The sequence below is a fragment of the Chiloscyllium plagiosum genome, chromosome 28 (assembly GCF_004010195.1).
Source record: "Chiloscyllium plagiosum isolate BGI_BamShark_2017 chromosome 28, ASM401019v2, whole genome shotgun sequence".
In the NCBI taxonomy this organism is placed as follows: Eukaryota; Metazoa; Chordata; class Chondrichthyes; order Orectolobiformes; family Hemiscylliidae; genus Chiloscyllium; species Chiloscyllium plagiosum.
In genome coordinates, this window is record NC_057737.1 from 2297179 (window position 1) to 2317685 (window position 20507).

Consider the following 20507-nt stretch of genomic DNA (forward strand, 5'->3'; position numbering starts at 1 on the left):
TTGAAGGGAGAGGGGGGGGAGGAGGAGGAGGATGTGAGGCCATTGAAGAGAGAGGGGGAGGAGGTGAGGCCTGGGAAGGGAGAGGAGGAGGAAGTGAGGCCGGCGGAGGGAGAGGTGGAGATGGTGAGGCCAGTTGTAGATGCTTGCCAAGAGGTGGGGCGGGTGGAGATGGGCACCAGCCCCATTCCAGTCCCAGAGCCTTGTGCCCTGATGTGCCTCATCCACGCTGGCACAATGCAAACGCCGATAAACACGTGGAGATTGTTGGCAGAAGGATTGGACCGCAGCCGGGTCACATACCAAGAGGTCAGCACTGCAGTTACTCCTGTGGGAACGGAGTGTGCCTCGACCTGTGTGACCCCCGTTTTCTTGGCTGAGAAGGCGATCAATACGTCTGCATCAGAGGATGCCTGTACCGAAATGATGGACAGTGCAGTGCTCACAGATTCTTTACTCTGGAAGTAAGTGGTTAAATTACTGGACCCAGTCATGTAGAGGCTGGAAGTTGAAATGGCATGCTGATAATTTCAAAATTTCTTCTCAAGGGTAATAAATGCTGGTGTAGCCAGTAAATCCCATGAATGATTTTTTTTTAAAAAATGAATTTTGTTTAAAATACTGAAAATAAAAGGCAGATTTTCGTAAAAGTGTAGCTTTAGGATTGTCATAAAAGAAAACTCATTGGTTCACTGATGTGATGTAAGAAACTGGCCTGGTCGTATATGTGACTTCATGCCCACAGTGATATGTTACAATATGAGCTGTTCAAAACAGCAACTCACCGGCCCACCATCTCATCAGTGCAGTTTGAATGGGCTGCACCATCACCCTCTTCTTGGAGCCTTTATCTACAGTTAGTTCTGCTATAATATGGTAGTTCCGTTCTCGTGTTATAAAAAAAGTTGTTAATAGCAGCACCATTTAATCTAGTGGGACCAGAATCGCTTTATAACCAACACACGCTTCAAAACCTTGCACTTTAGAAACAGTGTCCCCCCAGTTTGTCTATTGTGTTTTAGAGAATTTGTGTTAACAAAATGTGCGTTATCGCAAAATGACCTGTATATGGGAAGTTAATGTAAATGACCCCAAAATATTCCGTGCTAATCTTTAATGTGCAGTTTGAGGGCCCTCCAGTGGACAGCACATTATACTGCAGGATAACAGACTGTAGCATATGCTTAATGTCAGCTCCCATCTGTTCTGATACTGTTCTTCATAAATTTCCTCTTTTTTCTTTCCCTCCCTTTCTCAATATTTTTGTTCTGTGTTTTTTTGAGAGTTTATCTTCTGGAGTGTCTGAGAGGCATGTGGGCCTGGCTCTGAAATTCCCAGTGCTCAGACAAATACTGTGGGTACCTCCCAAAGCACAGCGATAGTCCTGACTCCAGTGTTCATTGGATGATGGGAGCACAGAGACCTTAATTACGAATCAGCAGTGGAATTGGATAGTGAAGTTGGACATGTTGATCCCTGATGGAGGAGAAAATTGGAGCTGCAACAAGCTAACTGAGAAATAGGGATTCTTCCAAGTCAGCATTCACAGTTACTGGCTCTTACTTGCATGGTGTTGTTTTTAAACAATGGGGCGACTATGGGGTGTGAATCTCTGATACAAGCTACAGTGGCTATGGCAATATCAAGCTTATTGTTATCTCATTCCTTATTTGGGTATCACCATTGTAAGACACAGTCATGCCTACTGTTTCCATCAGGAGCCAGCTTCACTAGCTCTTGAGTTACAGAGCCTTGTCTTCCCTGTCCTTTCCCAGTATCACAATCACACTGAGAAGAAAGGGTCCCTTCATCTTGTGCAATGCTTCAGATTATTCATGACTAGAACCAATGGTTTTTGAGCTCTGGAGCTGCCCGGTTATTTGGCACTGAATTGCTGGATTTCTTCCCTTTTTTACTCTCTTTCTCCTAGCTTTTCCCGAGAGGCTCTGGAATCAGTTTCACGAGACGATTTGGAACGTCGACTAGAGACTTCCTTGCTCATCAATGAGGTTCTGTCTGGCCAACTGAAAGATCTGTCCAAGAGTAAAGATCTGGGCCTCTGGGCTGGGCCAGCAGATCAGAGGGATACCTTCACCCAGACTGACAGTTCGCAGACTCCTGAGGTAATGTTCTGTGTGTTACTGCAGATATATCTTTGACTCTGTGCCCCCTGTATTGGTGGAATGGGTATCATGACAGCAACTGCAGTAACTGGCAGTAAGTTGTGTTAATTCATAGAATTTGCAGATGTTTCTGCTCCACATCAGTCTTGTTCCACCCCTCTTCATCTCACCCTGTCACTGCATCCTTCTATTCCTTTCCTTACTCCCTTCTGTTTATCCAGTTTTCCCCTTAAATACATTGATACTGTTCACTTTGACCACTTCTTTGAGTTCCACATTCTCTGTGTAAAGAAGAAACTCTTGAATTCCAGTTTTCAGCTCCTGTCTTACACAGGATGGGGAAGGAAACTGCAGGAGGTGGGTACAGTTAAATATGTGGAGCTTATTCAAGGACCAGCTATTGTGCGTCATTGGTAAGTATGTATCGGTCAGGGAAGAAGTGGTCACAAGCGTGGGTTTACTAAGGAAGTTGAATCTCTTGTCAAGAGGAAGAAGGCTTATGTTAGGATCAGATGTGAAGGCTCAGTTTGGGCACTTGTGAGTTACAAGTTAGTCAGGAAAGCCCTAAAGAGAGAGCGAAGAAGAGCCAGGAGGGGATATGAGAAGCCATTGGTGGATAGGATCAAGGAAAACCCTAAGGCTTTCTATTGGTTCTATCAGAAACAAAAGAATGACGAGTAAGATTAGGGCCAATCAAGCATAATAGTGGGAAGTTGTGCATGGAGTGAGGGGAGATGGGGAAGTGCTAAATGAATACTTTTTGTCAGTATTCACACTACAGAAAGACAACATGGTCGAGGAGAATACTGAGATACAGGCTACTAGACTAGATGGGATTGAGGGGCATAAAGAGGAGGTGTTAGCAATTCTGCAAAGTCTCTAAAAATAGATCTATCCCCTAGGCTGGATGGGATTTATCCTAGGATTCTATGGGAAGCCAGGGAGGAGATTGCAGACCCTTTGGCTTTGATCTTTATGTTGTTGGTGTCTGCAGGAATAGTGCCAGAGACTGGAGAATAGCAAATGTTGTCTCCTTGTTCAAGAAAGGGAATAGAAACAACCCTGGTAATTATAGACCAGTGAGCCTTCCTTCAGTTGTGGGTAAGTTGTTAGAAAGGGTTATAAGAGATAGGATTTATAATCATCTAGAAAGGAATAATTTGATTATGGATAGTCAGCATGGTTTTGTGAAGGGTAGGTCGTGCCTCACAAACCTTATTGACTTCTTTGAGAAGAGGACCAAACAGGTGGGTGAGGGTAAAGCAGTTGTGGTGTATATGGATTTCAGTGAGGCATTCGATAAGGTTCCCCACGGTAGGCTATTACAAAAAATACAGAGGCATGGGATTAAGGGTGATTTAGCGGTTTGAATCAGAAATTGGCTAGCTGAAAGAAGACAGAGGGTGGTGGTTGATGGGAAATGTTCATCCTGGAGTTCAGTTATTAGTGGTGTATCTGTTTTGGGTCCACTGTCATTTTTACAAACTACCTGGATGAGGGCAGAGAAGGATGGGTTAGTAAATTTGTGGATGACACCAAGGTCGGTGGAGTTGTGGATAGTGACGAAGGATGTTGTACGTTACAAGGAGACAGAGATAAGATGCAGAGCTGGGCTGAGAGGTGGAAAATGGAGTTTAATGTGGACAAGTGTGAGGTGATTCACTTTGGAAGGAGTAATAGGAATGCAGAGTACTGGGTTAATGATAAAATTCTTGGTACTGTAGGCACATCGATCCTTGAAAGTTGCCACCCAAGTTGATAGGGTTGTTAAAAAGGCATAGGGTGTGCTAGATTTTATTGGTAGAGGGATTGAGTTTTGGAACCATGAGGTCATGCTGCAGCTGTACAAAACTCTGGTGTGGCCACACTTGGAGTATTGTGTACAGTTCTGGTTGCCACATTATAGGAAGAATGTGGAAGCTTTGGCAAGGGTTCAGATGAGATTTACTAGGATGTTGCCTGGTATGGAGAGAAGGTTTTATGGGGAAAGACTGAGGGACTTGAGGCTGTTTTCTTTAGAGAGAAGGTAGTTGAGAGGTGATTTAATTGAGACATATAAGATAATCAGAGGGTTAGATAGGGTGGACTGGGAGAGCCTTTTTTTGCAGATGCGATGGCTAGCATGAGGGAACATAGCTTTAAATTGAGGGGTGATAAATGATAGGGCAGAGATAGTTTCTTTACTCAGAGTAGTAGGGGCATGGAATGCACTGCCTGTAACAGTAGTAGACTCACCAATTTTAAAGGAGAAAGTGAGGACTGCAGATGCTGGAGATCAGAGCTGAAAATGTGTTCCTGAGAAGGGCTTATGCCCGAAACGTCGATTCTCCTGTTCCTTGAATGCTGCCTGACCTGCTGCACTTTTCCAGCAACACATTTTCAGCTCACCAATTTTAAAGGCATTTAAGTGGTTATTGAATAGGCATATGGACGAGAATGGAGTAGTGTAGGTTAGATGGGCTTCAGATTGGTTCCACAGGTTGGCGCAACATCGAGGGCCAAAGGGCCTGTACTGTGCTCTAATGTTCTATGTTCTATTCATCAGGTCCTCCATCTTTGTAGAGGGAAGAGTCTGATCTGTGCAATTGGTTTTGATGGGTGTGCCCTGGTCACTCTGGCATCCCATTTCAATCTTGTTGCGTAATTTCCAGTATCTCTATATCTCTCATAAATTGGAGACCAGAACAGCGTACAGCACTGTGTGGTCTAATCATAGCCTTTTACATGGTTTAACATGTCCTTTGAAGTAGAATTCAAGTTCTCTTCATTAACCAAGACACTGAAGCTTTAAATAAAATTTTTCTTGAAAGAATTGTGGGAAATGAGGCTGCTGTACTCTGGGAGTAATCGTCTGGCTCAGTGCAAACATTCCTGCCTCAGAGTCTGGTATCTAGGTCTCATTCCACACTGCATACAGCCCAGCTTGGAATTCTGAGTTGATATCTAATGTTTGTTGGCTGCCTTCTACCTTCCATCTGGGCTCAAGGACCTTGTAAAATCCTCCCTAAATCGAGGACTAAATTGTATTTCAAAAATAAATGTTGTGGTAAAGATAGTTATATTCTTGAATGAATATACGAACAAGGACCTAGAGTGAGCCTATCAGTCATTTCCGTTCCATTAAGATCATGGCTGATGTGATTTTAGCCTCAAATCTACTTTGCTCCTTAACAGCATAAAGACATAGAGCAGGAGTAGGAGAGTCAGCTCCTTGAGCCTGCTCTCTCACTTGTTGTGGTTGATCTCATCTCCGCCTAAACTCCACTTTCCTGCTTATTCTCCACAACCCATCAACCCATCACTAATTTTTAAAATCTGTCTATTTCCCCATTTGAATTTATTCAGTGTCCCGATGTGCACCAGACTCTGGGGTAATGAATTTCAAGATTCACGACCCGTTGAGAGAAGTAATTCCCCTCATGTCTGGTTTAAATCCATACACATACACCCCCAGTGCCCCAATTAGACCTATTCACGTTATTCTAAACTTTAGACTATATAGGTCTCAACTGCTAAATCTCTTCTCCTAAAACAAGCCTTTTATCTCTGGAATTAATTTAGTGAGCCTTCTCTGAACTGCAATTGCATTCTCACTCACCTGAGAGACTAAAGCTGTCTGCATGCAGTCTCCCCAATGTCTGGTACAATTTCAGCACCACTGCCCAACTATTATTTGCTATTTCTTTAGCAATAAATGCTGAAATTCAATTTGCTGTCCTTATTATCTGCTGTACCTGCACATTAGCTTTCTGTAATTCATACATGAGGACACTCTGATCCCTCTGCGCTGAAGCATTCTGAAGTTTCACTCTATTTAGATTATTTGCCTTTTTGTTCTTTCTGACCAAAGTTGAATGCGCTTGCACTTATCCATGTTCAACTCCATCGACAAAATCTTGTTCCATTCTCCTAAACTATGCATATCTATTTGTAAATGTCTTATTTCTTTGTTGCAGCTTATTTAACCATCTATTTTCATGTGATCTGCAAACTTTGATTTTCGTACCTTCTATCCCTTTATTAAGTTATCAATATTGATTGTAGACAGTTGGGGCCTGAAGACCAAATCATGTGGCACCCAACTGGTTACAGCTTGCCAACTAGGAAGCAGACTCATTTATTTATCCAGTCACTCTGCTTCCTGTTGGTTAACCAATCCTCTATCCAAACTTATAAGTTACCCCTTGGCCCACGTGATCTTTCTTTTGTGCAGCACCTTCTCAAATACCTTCTGGAAGTCCAGATATAATACATCTACAAGACCCACCATTATCACTTTGCTTGTCACATCTAGCAAATCAGTCAAACATGATTTAGCCTTCATAAAACCATGCTCACTCTGATGGATTGTGTTTTCATTTTCGAAATATCTTGTTACAATGTCTTTAATTGCGTATTATACCAAGTTCCTCATGGAATGTTATGTGATTTGAGGCTGTCAATTCGCCTGAAAATTCCTTATATTGTTTTCCAAAGCTGCCCTGTCTGTCTCACTTGTGCAGACCTGCTCTGCAGCCTCTCAGTACCACGTGTGCACTGGAGTCCTACTGTGTATTGGGGTTGAATGCTCCAACTGGGATTGGCTTTGGTGGCCTGAACTCTGACAAGAGGTCCACAGGCTAACACTGGCTGGTCTCTGTATCTCCCCCAAATAGCAGAATGGATGAGCTCCAACTCTTTCACTTCCTAAACCCCCAAAGACCATTGGAAGGTGACTGAGAGTTTAAATGTTTAACCATGCTGCTTGTTGTGTCGACAGGTAGAGGATCATTACCGCAGCTTGTACCTGCAGCATGCCAGCAGAGTGCAAGATCTGGAGCAGACTCTGGAGCAGTGCCTGCAGCTCCACAGTGCAATCTGTAACAGCCGCAAGCAGCAAGTAAGTAACGGTGTGCCGTGCTCGGCTGATCCTGCTTGGTTTATGGAGGTGTCATTGCTGAATGGAGAAATAACCGTTTATCTGACTGTGGGTCTATCCTTCTCTCTCTAACATGTTTCTGCAACATTCCTGATGAAGGACTTATGCCCAAAACGTCTATTCTCTTACTCCTGACCTACTGTGCTTTTCCAGTGCCACACTTTTTGAGTCATGCTTGTGTAATTGTCTTCGCAGAATTTGCTGATGGTGGAGGTTGAAGAGTGTTTGGCTGGTGCAGATGGAGCTTATGAGGAAATGAAGAACACCCGATTGAACGTGCAGGAGCAGGTGAGAAACTCAACTGGATTAAAGTTCACTGTCTTTAGTTAGGCTTTATTCTGGCCCCCTCCCACTGCCAGGTGCATTGGTGTGACCCAGGGCACACATATCTCCTACATGGCGCATCCACTTTCATCTGCTGAAATGATCATTTGGATACCAACCTGGAATTCTGGGGAGGAGATCTGGTCCTGACTTGCTGGGGCTGAACAGATGAGGCTGTGAGTTACCCTGTGTCAGAACCTCTAACATTTCAAATTATTCATCACGTGGATTATTGCTCATCACGGCAATGTAGTTCCATGTTGGGAGGATATGAATTGGAGGGAATTGCCCTCTTTGAGCCAATAAAAGGTGAGGTTTGCAAGGTACCAAGTTGAAGAAACTTCTGTAAGTTTCTGCAGGATATCTTGCAGATGGTACACACTGCTTCTGCCAAGTGTCCCTGACAAAAAGAATGAATGTTTAAGGTAGTGAGAAGTGGGCAGACAGTCAGTGCAGGACTGAGGGTGTTGAAATTAATGCACGCAGTGTGTGAAACAAGGTAAATGATCTTTGACTGCAGGATGGAACTTGGCAGGTGTGATGTTGTGGGTGTCACAGAGATGTAACTGCAAAGGGATCAGAGCTGGGAACTAAATTCCCAAAGATATGTGTCCTATCAAAAATACCAGTCGATGGGCAGAGGGGGCAGTGTTGCCTCGTCAGTCAGGAATGAAATTTAATTGATAACAAGAAATTGTAGATTTGGAAGGTGTGGAATCTGTGTAGTTAGAGTTGAAGAATTGCACAGGATAAGAGACTGGGAGTTATGTTCAGGTCTCCCAGCAATAGTCAGGAGACTGAAAAGGCATGCATGAAAGACACTTACAATAATTATTTCAGACTTCAATGTGCAGGTGGACTGGGGAAATTAGGTTGGTAGCGATCCCAAAGAGAGGAATTCATGGAATGTCTACGAGATGTTTTATTTGGGAGTAGCTTGCGGCAGAGCCCACTAATGGACAGGTTTTCTGGATTCAATGGCATGTAATGAAGCAGACTTTGATTAGGGAGCATAAGGTGAAGGAGCCCTTGGGACAGCAACCATAAACTGATAGAATTCACCCTGCAGTTCCAGAGGGAGGAGCTGGAATCCAATGTAACAGTATTACAGTTGAGTAAAGGTAACTACAAAGACATGAGGGAAGAGCTGGCCAGAGTTGATTGGAAGGGAAAATGGTAGAACAGCAATGGCAGGTATTTCTGGGGGGTAATTTGGGAAGTATAGCAGCACTCCATCCCCAGGAAGAAGAAACATACTAAAGTGAGGATGAGCAACCGTGATTGATGAAGGAAGTCAGGGACAGCGTTAAAGCAAAAGAGAAAGCCAGCAATGTGGTGAAGGTTAGTGGGAAGCCAGAGGATTGGGAACCTTGAAAACAGCATAGCATAACAAAAAAAGCAATAAGGGGAGAGAAGGTGCAATGTGAGGGTAAGCTAGCTTGTAATGTAACAGACATCTGCAATAGTTTTCAAATATTTAAAAGGTAAGAGACAGACAAGGATGGAAACTGGACTGTTGGAACTGAACCAAGAAATGGTGGAGGAACTGAGTAGGTACTTTACATCAGTTTTCACAGTGAAAGACACCTGCAGCATAGCAGGATTTCAAGAGAGTCAAGGGCAGAGGTGAGTCCAGTGGCCATCACGAAGGCGAAGGTGCTGGGGAAGCTAACAGTCTGAAGGTGGATAAATCACTTGGATTAGATGGACTGCACCCGAGGAATCTGAAGAAGATGGTTAAGGAGATTATGGAGGCACTGGAGTCAGGGAGGCTCCCAGAGTAGAACATAGAACATAGAACATAGAAGAATACAGCGCAGTACAGGCCCTTGGGCCCTCGATGTTGCGCCGATCCAAGCCCACCTAAACTACACTAACCCACTATCCTCCATATACCTATCCAATGCCCTCTTAAATGCCCTTAAAGAGGGAGAGTCCACCACTGTTACTGGCAGGGCATTCCATGAACTAACGACTCGCTGAGTGTGGACTGCACCCGAGGAATCTGAAGAAGATGGTTAAGGAGATTATGGAGGCACTGGAGTCAGGGAGGGTCCCAGAGTACTAATGACGAATGCAACACTTCTGGTTAAGAAAGGAGGGGGCAGAAGACTGGAAACTATAGGCTGGTTAGCCTGACCTCAGTTGTTGGTGAGATTTTAGAGTCCATTGTGAAGGAAGAGATTGTGGAGTACTTGGAGGTGCATGATAAAATAGCACGGCTTTGTCAAGGAAAGATCATATCTGATAAATCTGTTAGAATTCTTTAAGGAGGTAATGAGCAAGTTAGACTAAGGAAAGCCAGTGGACATGATTTATTTGGATTTCTGGAAGGCCTTTGACAAGGTACTGTACAGGTGCTTGCTAAATAAGATAAGAGCCCATGCTGTTTTGGGCAAGGTGCTGGCAAGGATAAAAGATTGGCTGACTGGCAGAAGGTAGACAGTGCGGATCAAGGGGTCATTTTTAGGATGGCAGTCAATGACTAGTGACATTCTGCAGAACTGAGTTGTGAGCACAACTATTTGCGTTGTACATTAACGGACAAAGAAGCTGAGGGCATTGTTGCAGATGACCAAGATGGGCGGAGGGACAGATAATGTTTGAGAGGAGGGAAGGCTGCAGAGTTCTTGGACATGATGGTGAGTGGACAGTAATGTGAGAGAGTGTGAAGTTATGCACTTTGTAGGAAGCATAGATGCATGGACTCATCTGTAAATGATGAAAGCTTTTGGAAACATGAAGCACAAAGGTATCTAGGAGTCTAATTCAGGATTCTCTTCAGATTAGCATGTAGGTTTAGTTGACAGTTAGGAAGGTCAATGCAATGTTAGCTTTCATTTGAGAAGGTTAGAATACAACAGCAGAAATGTACTGCTGAAGCTGTATAAGGCTCTGGTTGACCGCATGGGAATATGGTGAGGAGTTTTGGACTCTATAATCTAAGGAAGGATGTGCTGGCATTGGAGGGGATCCAGAGGAGGATTACAAAAATGATTCTGGTGATAAAGACTGGTCATTTGAGGATTTTGGGTCCGTACTTGGAGTTTAAAAGGAGACGTGGTTGAAATTTACGGAATACTGAACGGCCTGGATTAAATCGGCGTGGAGCAAATGCTTCCACATTGTCAAGGGACAATGATTAGATTCTCTTGCCAAAGATGGCCATTGGCATTAATGTTGGATCAGTTCAAGACTGATTGTTGTCCTGATCAAGCTACAAGCAGGCACAGACTCTCCAAATAGTTGGTAGTGGAACTGAAGTCTGGACAATTATCAGTAAACATCCCCTTTCCTGCACTGGTGATGGAGAGAAGGTCAAGGGGCAGCTGTTATCTTCCCCCACCCCACAAAATCACGGAAAATGGAATAACCTCCTCTCAGGCCATAACCAGGGCAACTCTCAATAGCCTACTGAGGATTGTTATTGGGTGCAGTGCAACCAATTTTCCATCTGATTTAGAGTCATAGAGAAGTACAGCACAGAAACATACCCTTCGGTCCAACCTGTCCATGCCGCCCAGATATCCCAACCCAATCTAGTCCCACCTGCCAGCACCCAGCCCATATCCCTCCTATTCATATACCCATCCAAATGCCTTTTAAATGTTGTAATTGTACCAGACTCGGCCACTTCCTCTGGTACCTTCTTCCATAAATGCGCCCTCTGTTTGAAAAGTTGCCCTTTAGGGCCCTTTTAAATTTTTTTCCCCCCTCACCCTAAACCTATGTTCTCTAGTTTTGGATCCAGGGAAAAGACCTGGTACCTTCTTCCATAAATGCGCCCTCTGTTTGAAAAGTTGCCCTTTAGGGCCCTTTTAAATTTTTTTCCCCCCCTCACCCTAAACCTATGTTCTCTAGTTTTGGATCCAGGGAAAAGACCTTAGCTCTTCGCTCTATCCATGCCCCTCCTGATTTTATAAACCAATATAATGTCATCTCTCAGCCTCTGAAACTCCAGTGAAAATAATCCCAGCCTGTTCAGCCTCTCCCTGTAGCTCAAACCCTCCAACCCTGGCATCATCCTTGTAAATCTTTTCTGAACCCTTTCAAGTTTCACCACATCCTTTCTACAGCAGGGAGACCAGAATTGCATGCAGTATTCCAAAAGTGGCCTCACTAATCTCCTGTACAGCCGCTACATGACCTCCCAGCTGCCATACTTGATGTGCTGACCAGCGAATGCAAGTGTGCCGAACGCTGCCTTCACCACCCGATCTACCTGGGACTCTACTTTCAAGGCACCCCTAGGTCTCTTTGTTCAGCAACACTCCCCAAGGCCTCACCGTGAACTGTATAAGGCTTGCCCTGCAGTAAAAAAAAATTCCTAAAGCATTAAGAAAGCAGGTTTGCATTCCCTCACCAGTTGCTGTATGGTGATGCTTTTTACCAATAAGTTAGAGAGTTTGTAATTTATAAGCCAGGCAATCCTGGCCTCCTGCAAGTGAGTGTAAACTGCCTGGAAAAGAATGAGACCAACAAACAATGCGTTCTGATGAGCCAAAAAGAAGAATTTTGTCAGGGGCCACTGAACTGTCTTCTCAGTAATTTCTTTCCTGCACCCATAATACCGATGTTTTATTGTGTCTGTCTGCATGTGGATGTAGAGGGGAGGGTAAAGGTGCTTACAGTTTAACCAGTAGAGTTGTATGTTGACATTTCATAGATATTTACCTGCAGCTAATAAACAGTAATTCTTGTTAAATACAGCAGCTGGTCCATACTTTCTGTTAACTTGGGTTTAAAAAGTCTGGTAAATTGGGAAGATTTGCAAAAATGGATAAAATCTTTAACTTTTGTGACAAGTCTGGGGCTTGATTTCCTAATGCTACTCCAGCTTTGTGATTCGAAATTGCCATTGTGCTATTTGGTTCTGAATGTGGCCATGTGTCTGCACAGCTGAAAGGTGCCAGGGATCTTGCCCGCCAGAGTACTGTCCAGCTCCAAGCAATGACTCGGGTAACAGCGAAGGCCCTGGAGGAGAAAACAGTGCTAAAGAAAACGGCAGATGAAGCTGAATGGAAGATGGTTAATGTAAGTACTTGTCTGTTCTGATGATTTCCCTATCAACTGTCATTCTGCGTTACAACTGGAGTGAATTAAACCAGTATTGTTGGTTCAATGAAAATTACTGATTGACCTTGGATGTTTGTGGTGGAAACACATACAGTAGCGCCTCAACTTATGAACTTAATCTGTTCTGGGACCCAGGTCGTGAACCGAAAAATTCGTGAACTGAATCGATTTTTCCCATTGTTCGGATAGCGTAAGAATGCTTGGACATAGCAACGAACGCTGTTCACAGCGCACGCGCCAAAGACGAACTGAATGAGATCACGCGGGGCATGAGAGCTTTTGCGTTCAACAAGCGCGTAGCAAAGCAGAACAATGAAACCACGTGGTCGCACACGGGCTTTTTGCATTCGTACCTTCGTTCGTACCTTGAATTTCGTACGTATGTTGAAGCAAAATTTTACGTACAATCCTGTTCGTAAACCGATTTGTTCGTGAACGGGGTCGCTCGTATGTCGAGGCGCTACTGTATTAATTTTACTGTAACTATTTTCAAAATATAACCAAATGGGCCATTCAGCCCATTGTGTCTCTTCTGGCTCGCTGAAGGAGCAATTCCCCACCTTAAACCCACAGACCTACACATTGTTCCTTTCCAATTCCATCTTGAAAGCCTCCATTGAAACTGCGACAATGTTCTCAGACAATGCTTTTCGAACCTACCCACTTGCTGCATGAAAATAGGTTTTTCTCCCCTCGTGTGAACAATGGTTCTTTTGCCACTCGCCTTCAGGCTAGACCCTCTGGTTCTCAACACTTCCATCAATAAGAACAGCTTCTCCCTTTCTACTGCCCTTGTGATTCTGAAACCTTTGTCAAATCTTCTGTTGATTTTCTCCCTCCGAGGAGAGCAGTCCCAATTCTCCAACCATCTCAACCATGAAAGTATTCTCTCAAATCTTTTCATTGTTCTCTATAAAAACTCAACATCCCTAAAGTGTGATGCCAGGATTTGTAAGGAATACTCCAACTTTTTATGTTAGTTCAATATAACTAACTTGCTTTTGTAGTCACTTATTAAAACTGTCCACGGGACACCGCTCGCAAGGCCAGCATTTATCATCCTTCCCTAATTACCCAGTAAACTGTTAAGAATTAGTATGTTGCTGTATGTCTGAGTCATGTGTAGACCAGATTAGATAAGGAGATTTCCTTCTCTAAAGGACATTAGTGAAACTGATGGATTTTTGCAACAATTTACAGTAGCTAGCTTTTTATTCCAGATTTTATTGAAATCATGTTTCACCACATGTCATGGTAGGATTCAAATCCACATCCTCAAACCATTAACATGGGAGTCCAGTGACATTACTTTCCTCTGTGCACTTTATTAATAATGCCTAGGATACTGTATGCTTAGCTAGTTTCTCAATTGACCCTATTCCCTTCAATAACGTATCTGGGGTACAACTCTAGAGAGGGTACATGATCAGAGTTAGGGGCAAGGAGGGCTTTTTCAGAATGGCAACCTGTAGCTGTGGGGATCAGTGCTGAGGCTGCAATGATTTACAACATAATTTAATGACTGCAATGAGGGAATTGAAAGTACTATAGCCATTTTTGTGGATGACTCTAAAATAGGTGGGAAGGCAAGCAGTGAGGATGACAGAAAGTTTGCAGAAGGATATAGACAGTTTGAGTGGGTAAAAGCTTGGCAGGTGGAATATCATGTGGGAAAATAAGATTGTATATTTTGGCATGAAGAATGGAGAAGCTGAAAATTATTTAAATGGAGAAAGACTACTATAGAACAGAGATTCAGGAGTTCTTGTCCATGAACCACAAAGCCAGCATCCAGGTTCAGTGGGTAACAGGGAAGGCTTTATTTGAAAGGGAATGCGCTATAAAGTACAGGTGTTTTGCTAAAACTGGACAAAGCATTAATCAAACTATAGCTAGAATCATGTCAATGGTTTATGGCTCCTTATCTAAGGAAACATATACAGGCAATGAAGACAATCCAGAGAAGGTTTCACTTGGCTGATCCCAGATATGGAGGAACTGTCTTTGGGAGAAGTTGAGTAATTTTGGCCTGTTCTCGTTGGAATTTAGAATGAAAGGCGACCTTATTGAAACATACAAGATTTCAGTGGAGCTTGACAGGGTAGATGCGGAAAGATGGATCCCCTCGTGGAAGAATCTCAGATCAGAGAGCATAATCTCAGGTCAGAGAGCATAATCTCAGAATAAGGGATCACCTACATAAGACAAATGGAAAATAGATTTCTTGAGGCTAGTGAATCTAGGGACTTTACGACAGATGGCTGTGAAGCTGGGTCACTGCGTATATTCAGGGCTGAGACAGACAGATTTTTAATCTGTAAGGGAATTAAGGTAATGGGGGAAAAGGCAGGAAATTGGAGTTGAGGATTATCAGATTAGCCACGATTCCATTGAATGGCAGAGAAGACGAGATGGACTGAATAGCTTGCTTCACCCCCAATTTCTTAGCCTTTGTGTTGTTTCTCCATGTTCTTGCTATCACGTGAAGTAATTTTTAATCTTTATTTATGTTAAATTTTATCTGCCACTAGTCTGCCCATTCCACAAATTTATTTGTTTAAAGTTCCACACTGTTCTCCCCACAGTTTACAATACTTACAAGTATTGTATCACCAAATTTTGAAATTGTACCCAATGTCTAAGTCATTAATATCTGTGAGGAAGAGCAAGGGCCCTGACACTGATCCAGACATGCTCCACTATAAACCTTATTCAACCCTAAAACAAGCATTTATTAACTTTGTTCATGTCACTCAACTAAACTTATATCTACATTCCCTCCTATCTTTCATTTTCTAACATTGCTTACAATCTGCGGCACAATATCAAATGTATCTGGGAATTTCACTTATGCTTCACCAATCCTTTCAATTATTCCATCAAAAAAAGCCTCCCAAGTTAAACAGTCGTCTCCCTTAACCTCTGCTGGTTATCCTTAACAGTCATTTGGCCAAATATGGATTAGTTAATTTTCTGTCAAATAATTGTTTCTGGGTGTTTCCCCACTACCAAGGTTAAACTACGTTTGCTGGGTGTGACTTTATACTTTTGTTTGATTAGGATTTACTATTTGTAATTCTCCAGTCTACACCTGAGTGCAAGGACGTGTAAATTGATTGTTTTTTTGTAATAATACTGCTGGGGTTCTTCTGTGAAGCAGCCTCTGCTCCAGCAATACAGGTCTCCTGTTGTTTGAGGGTTTTTACGTTGGGGATACGGTTTCAGCAATAAACCCATAGAAACATAGAATTTCCCCAAGTGGGATGCCATAGCCAATGCCTTTGCCCATTGTCTTTTGTTTAATACCCTGGCTTGTATTTAGATGTACACTGTGTAAATAAATAAATATTTTTGTGGCCCAGATGCAACAGGAACTGGAACAAACTACTTACGAGCTCCGTGGTGCCCTGGACAAAGTCAAACAGTTGGAATGTGAGAATCTGCAGCTGAAATCTGGTAAATTTGTAGATAGTAGCAAATCTTACTCTCGGCCCGTGGTTTGAGTACAGTACTGAAGGACTGCTGCACTGTTCCTGGGCTTTTTTCTTTTAATATGTTTTCTTGGTGAACGTAGAGGATTCCACAATATTATTCACAGAAGAGTAGCAGGTCTGGACAATCTTTAATAGTGCTAAGCATCAACTCATCTGCCCCATTCTCACTCCTGAACATGGAAGACGCAATCTGCTGCAAACTACAGAGTAGTTAACCTTTTGATATCTGTTCCAGGGCTGGAAATTTTGACCAGTCAGCTAGCCAAGGTGGAGGAAGAACGCGACAAGCTGATGAAGGACAACAGTAAATACTTTGTGGAACTGGCAACAACTGAGGCATCACTGAAACTTTCTGAGGCAGCACTGGCTGAGAGAGCAGAAAAGTGAGTCAGTTTTGCCTCGAAGGTGCCATTGTGTGTTTGCTTCTGTGGTTGGATTGTGTGTCATTAAATATTCCTGGTTGTAACGATGAATATGTACTTCTCACCTTGCCCTAGGTTGCAGACCTGTGAAGCACAGAACAAGGAGCTGTCAGATACTCTAACAGTGAATGTAAAAAGGTAATAATGTGCAGAAAGGTCGCTGTATTTACCAACATGAGTCCCTGTACCTTAATGACTCTCTGAGACGCTCTCTCAGACTTGTGTATGATATTGACCGAACAGACCATGTTGAAAGCTGCTGTTGAAGTATTGGACCTTATATTGTAACATTCTCATGATGTTGGGGCAGAAACTACTTGTATTACATTCTAGATGAATCCTATCTGGAGCAGTTCAGTCCTGGACACTGCACCTTTGGAAGAATATGTTTGCCTTGCAGGAGGTACAGTGTAGATTTGCACTGGAGGTAGGTGGTGGAATAAGGGGATATAGAAACATAGAAGAAGGCCATTTGGCCCATCAAGCCTAGTCCGATATTCAACACGATGATAGCTGATCCTGTATTTCACCATCCTATTCCACTCCCTGCCCATGCACCTTCACAGCTTTATGGTGAATGGAAACCCATTTACCTTTTTTCTTAAATTCAGTGACTATCTCCATAGCCTTCTGTGGTAGCGAATCCAAAGGTTCACCATCCTTTGAGTAAATATATTTCTGTCTTGTCAGAAATGCTTTACCGCACCATGGTCCCTTGTTCTGGACCTTCCAACTAGGGGAAATATCAGCTTTGTATCCAGCCTGTCCAAGCCTGCCAGCATTGTCTATGTTTTGATGAGATCCTCTCCATCTTCTAAGTTCCAGTGAATACAGGCCCAGGCAACTCAATCTCTTCACCTCCGATAAACATGCCATACCAGGAATGGTAAATCTATCCTTTTCCTGAGTAAGGAGACCGGAACTGCACACACTCCTCCAGCTGTGCTCTCACCAAGTTTCTCTCCAGCTGCAGTAAGACTTGCTTGATCCAGTGCTCAAACTCTCTGCAATGAAGGCCACTATACCATTTGCCTTCCTAACTGTTGTACCTAAATGCTTGCTTTCAGTAACCATTGTACACTGATACCCTGGTCCCTTTTATACATCAACCTTTCCCAGTCTATCAGCATTTAAATAATCCTCTGCCATTCTGACTTCCTTCCCAATAAACCGGATGACTTCAGTTTTGTCCACATTTAGACAGTCTTTGTCCACCCATTCAACTTGTCTAAGTTTTCTGAAAGCCTCTGTCTTCACTACTCATGTTTCTATGTAGTTTCTTGTCATCAGCAAACATGGGACTATTGCACTCTATTCTCTCACCTAATTCATTGATGTACTCTGTGACTAACTGGTGCCCAAGCACTAATCCTTCTGTTACCCCATTTGTCACTCTCTTCCACTCTGGAAACGATGCATTTATTCCTACTCAGTCTGTCTGCTAACCAGTTCACAATCCATGCCAGCACATTACTACCAATTTCATGTACTTTGATTTTTGCACAGTAACCTCTTATATGAGCCTTCAGAACCTTTCTGAAAATCCATAATTATGCATTCTTCCTCATCTATTCTACAAGTTATATCCTCAGAAAATTCAAGTAGGTTTGTCAAACACAGTTTCCCTTTCATGTACTCTTCGTGTAATATTGGTATTTTTAAGTGTCCGCTTATTATATTATTTAGAATAGACTCCAGCATTTGACCTATTATCGATGTTAGGCTAACTAGTTTGTAATCATTTCTTTTATCCATTTTTTTAAAAAACAGAGGGGTTACATTAGCCACCCTTCAAACTGCCAGGACTCTTCCAGATTCTAAAGACTTTTGAATGATATATAGTGCATTCACTATTTCCATGGCCACCTCCTTTTATTACCCTGGGGGTTTATCAGCTTTCAGGCCCATTAAGTTCTCCAGCAATTTTTTTACTAATATTAATTTCCTTCAGTTCCTCCTTCCCAAAAGACCCGTGCTTCTCAAATATTTCTGGGGGAATTTTGTCTGTAAAGATGGAACAAAAGTCATTGTTTAATTGCTGTGCCATTTCCTTATTCTCCATTATCAGTTCTTCTGTTTCAGACTGTAACGGGCCAATTATTATATTCTCATCTTGACTAATCTTCATAATTTTACTGACTTACAGAAAGTCTTACAACCAGCTGTTATGTTCCTTGCATATTTATTTTCATAACCTGTTTTTCCCTCTTAACTACACTCTTGTTCCTCCTTTGTTGAATTCTAAACTGCTTTCAGTCTTCTGGCTTGCTACTTTGTTGAGCGACTTTATACAGCTTTTATGTGACACTCTTCCACCCCACCCGTCTTCAGCATAACTATCACCTTTTCCGAACTACTATCCGTTCTGATGACTCGATGTTAACTGCTTTCTCTGCACAAATGCTGCCAGACCTGCTGAGTTTCTCCATCACTTTCTGGTTTTGTTTATATGACTCCTCTTGGGATCTAATGCCATTCTTGTTTTCTTTTGTTAACCATAGATGGTCTACTTTTTGTGTTCTATTGCCAAAGGAATGTATAACTGCTGCAATGCAAGTTTGTTTCTCGGATTGTTTATTCACTGGTGTGCCTTTTAATGAAGTTATCCAATCTATTGCTCAACAAATCCCTCCAAACCTTTGAAGTTTCATTTGTTTAAATTTAGGATCCCAGTTTGTGATTGGACTGTTTCACTTACTATTCGAAGATCTATATTTCTACCATGTTATGGCCTTTTTTTTTGTTCAAGGACCTTGCATACAGGGTTATTAATTAACCCTTTCTCATGACTCATAATGAAATTTAGGATGAATTTGTCCCTCAATGTATTGGTCTAAAAATCTATCTTGTACCCCCTCCAGGAACTCAACTGCCACAATATTATTGCTGATGTAGCTTGTCTTGTCTATGTATACATTAAATCAGCCGTGTTTACTGTAGCACATATTGCAGTTATCTTTATTTCCTTTTTACTGCCATCCCCTACTTCACCACAACTGTTTGGAGGGCTGTAGCCAATTCCCATTAATTTTTATGGCCCTTGTTGCTCCTTCACTTCACCTAGGCTAATTCCACATCTAGATTTCCTTTCTCACCGTTGCATTGATTTCATTTTCACTAACAATGCCACCCACCATCTTTATCATTTTTTGCCTGTCCTTCTGGAAAAATTGAATATTCTTGGTTGTCCAGTTCCCATCCTTGGTCACCCTATGTCAGTATAGTTGCATCTGTTTGTTGTGTTGATTTGCCTACCATTTTTGTGACTAATTCCATGCATTCAGACATTGTGCCTCCAAATATGTCATTTTGTGATTTTTTTACAATTTTTTGTACTCCAGCCCTATTTGCTGCTAGCCTTTGTTTATTTCCACCTTCTACTTTTTCTTTCTATTTTTCTCTTTCATTTCCATCCTTGTTTCTCTTTTTTTCAGCCAGCTCAGGTTTCTGTCCCAGTGCCACTCTGGTTTAAACCCTCTCCATGTACTAATGACTGTCCCTCCAATGCTATTAGCCCTGGTTCTGCTGGGGTACAACCCCATCCAGCTTGTACAAGTCTCATCTTCCCCAGAATTGCTTCCAATGTCCCAAGAATCTTGATCCTTTCTTTCTGCACCATTTTATTGAATAGAATCATAGAATCCCCACAGTGTGGAAAGAGACCATTTGGCCCATAGAGTCCATAGTGCTGTCCAAAGTGCTTCCCACGGATTTCCACCCCCCCTAACCCTATCCCTGTAACCCTGCATTTCCCATGGCCAATCCACCTATCTTTGGACTGTACTGTTGGAGAAACATCAATTTTGTCTATTGTCCTGTTTCTGATTTCGTTAGCACTTTGCATGTGAATAATCCTCAAATTGGTGCCTTTTGACGTCTGTTTTCATTTATTTCCTATCTCCCTATATTGTGTTTGCAAGACTTCATTCCCCTCTCTACTTTTGATACTGGCATGGACCATGATCTCTGGCTGTATTCCCTGTCCACTCAGACTTTCCTCCAGTTGCTCAGTGACCAGGGAAGCAAGACACCATTCTAGTTTTATGTCTGCAGCTGCAGAAACATCAATTTGTTTCTCCCTAGAATAGAATCCCCTGTCAGTATTGCTCTCGCACCTCAACCCCTCTCATACAGCTGAGCTTTTCCTGGAAAT

At 42.6% G+C, this 20507-nt stretch overlaps 1 protein-coding gene across 1 annotated transcript in view; it reads left to right on the top strand.

Annotated features, from left to right (window-relative positions):
- The first annotated feature begins 73 nt into the window (after positions 1-73).
- LOC122563881 (sperm-associated antigen 5-like) overlaps positions 74-20507 on the top strand; it is a 50447-nt gene continuing 30013 nt past the window's right edge. The window contains exons 1-8 of the mRNA XM_043718086.1: positions 74-461; positions 1928-2120; positions 6880-6999; positions 7234-7326; positions 12262-12396; positions 15801-15894; positions 16168-16315; positions 16430-16492. Of these exons, the coding sequence (XP_043574021.1) occupies positions 121-461; positions 1928-2120; positions 6880-6999; positions 7234-7326; positions 12262-12396; positions 15801-15894; positions 16168-16315; positions 16430-16492 (1187 nt within the window). The 5' untranslated portion in view covers positions 74-120. The remainder of the gene's footprint in view (positions 462-1927; positions 2121-6879; positions 7000-7233; positions 7327-12261; positions 12397-15800; positions 15895-16167; positions 16316-16429; positions 16493-20507) is intronic.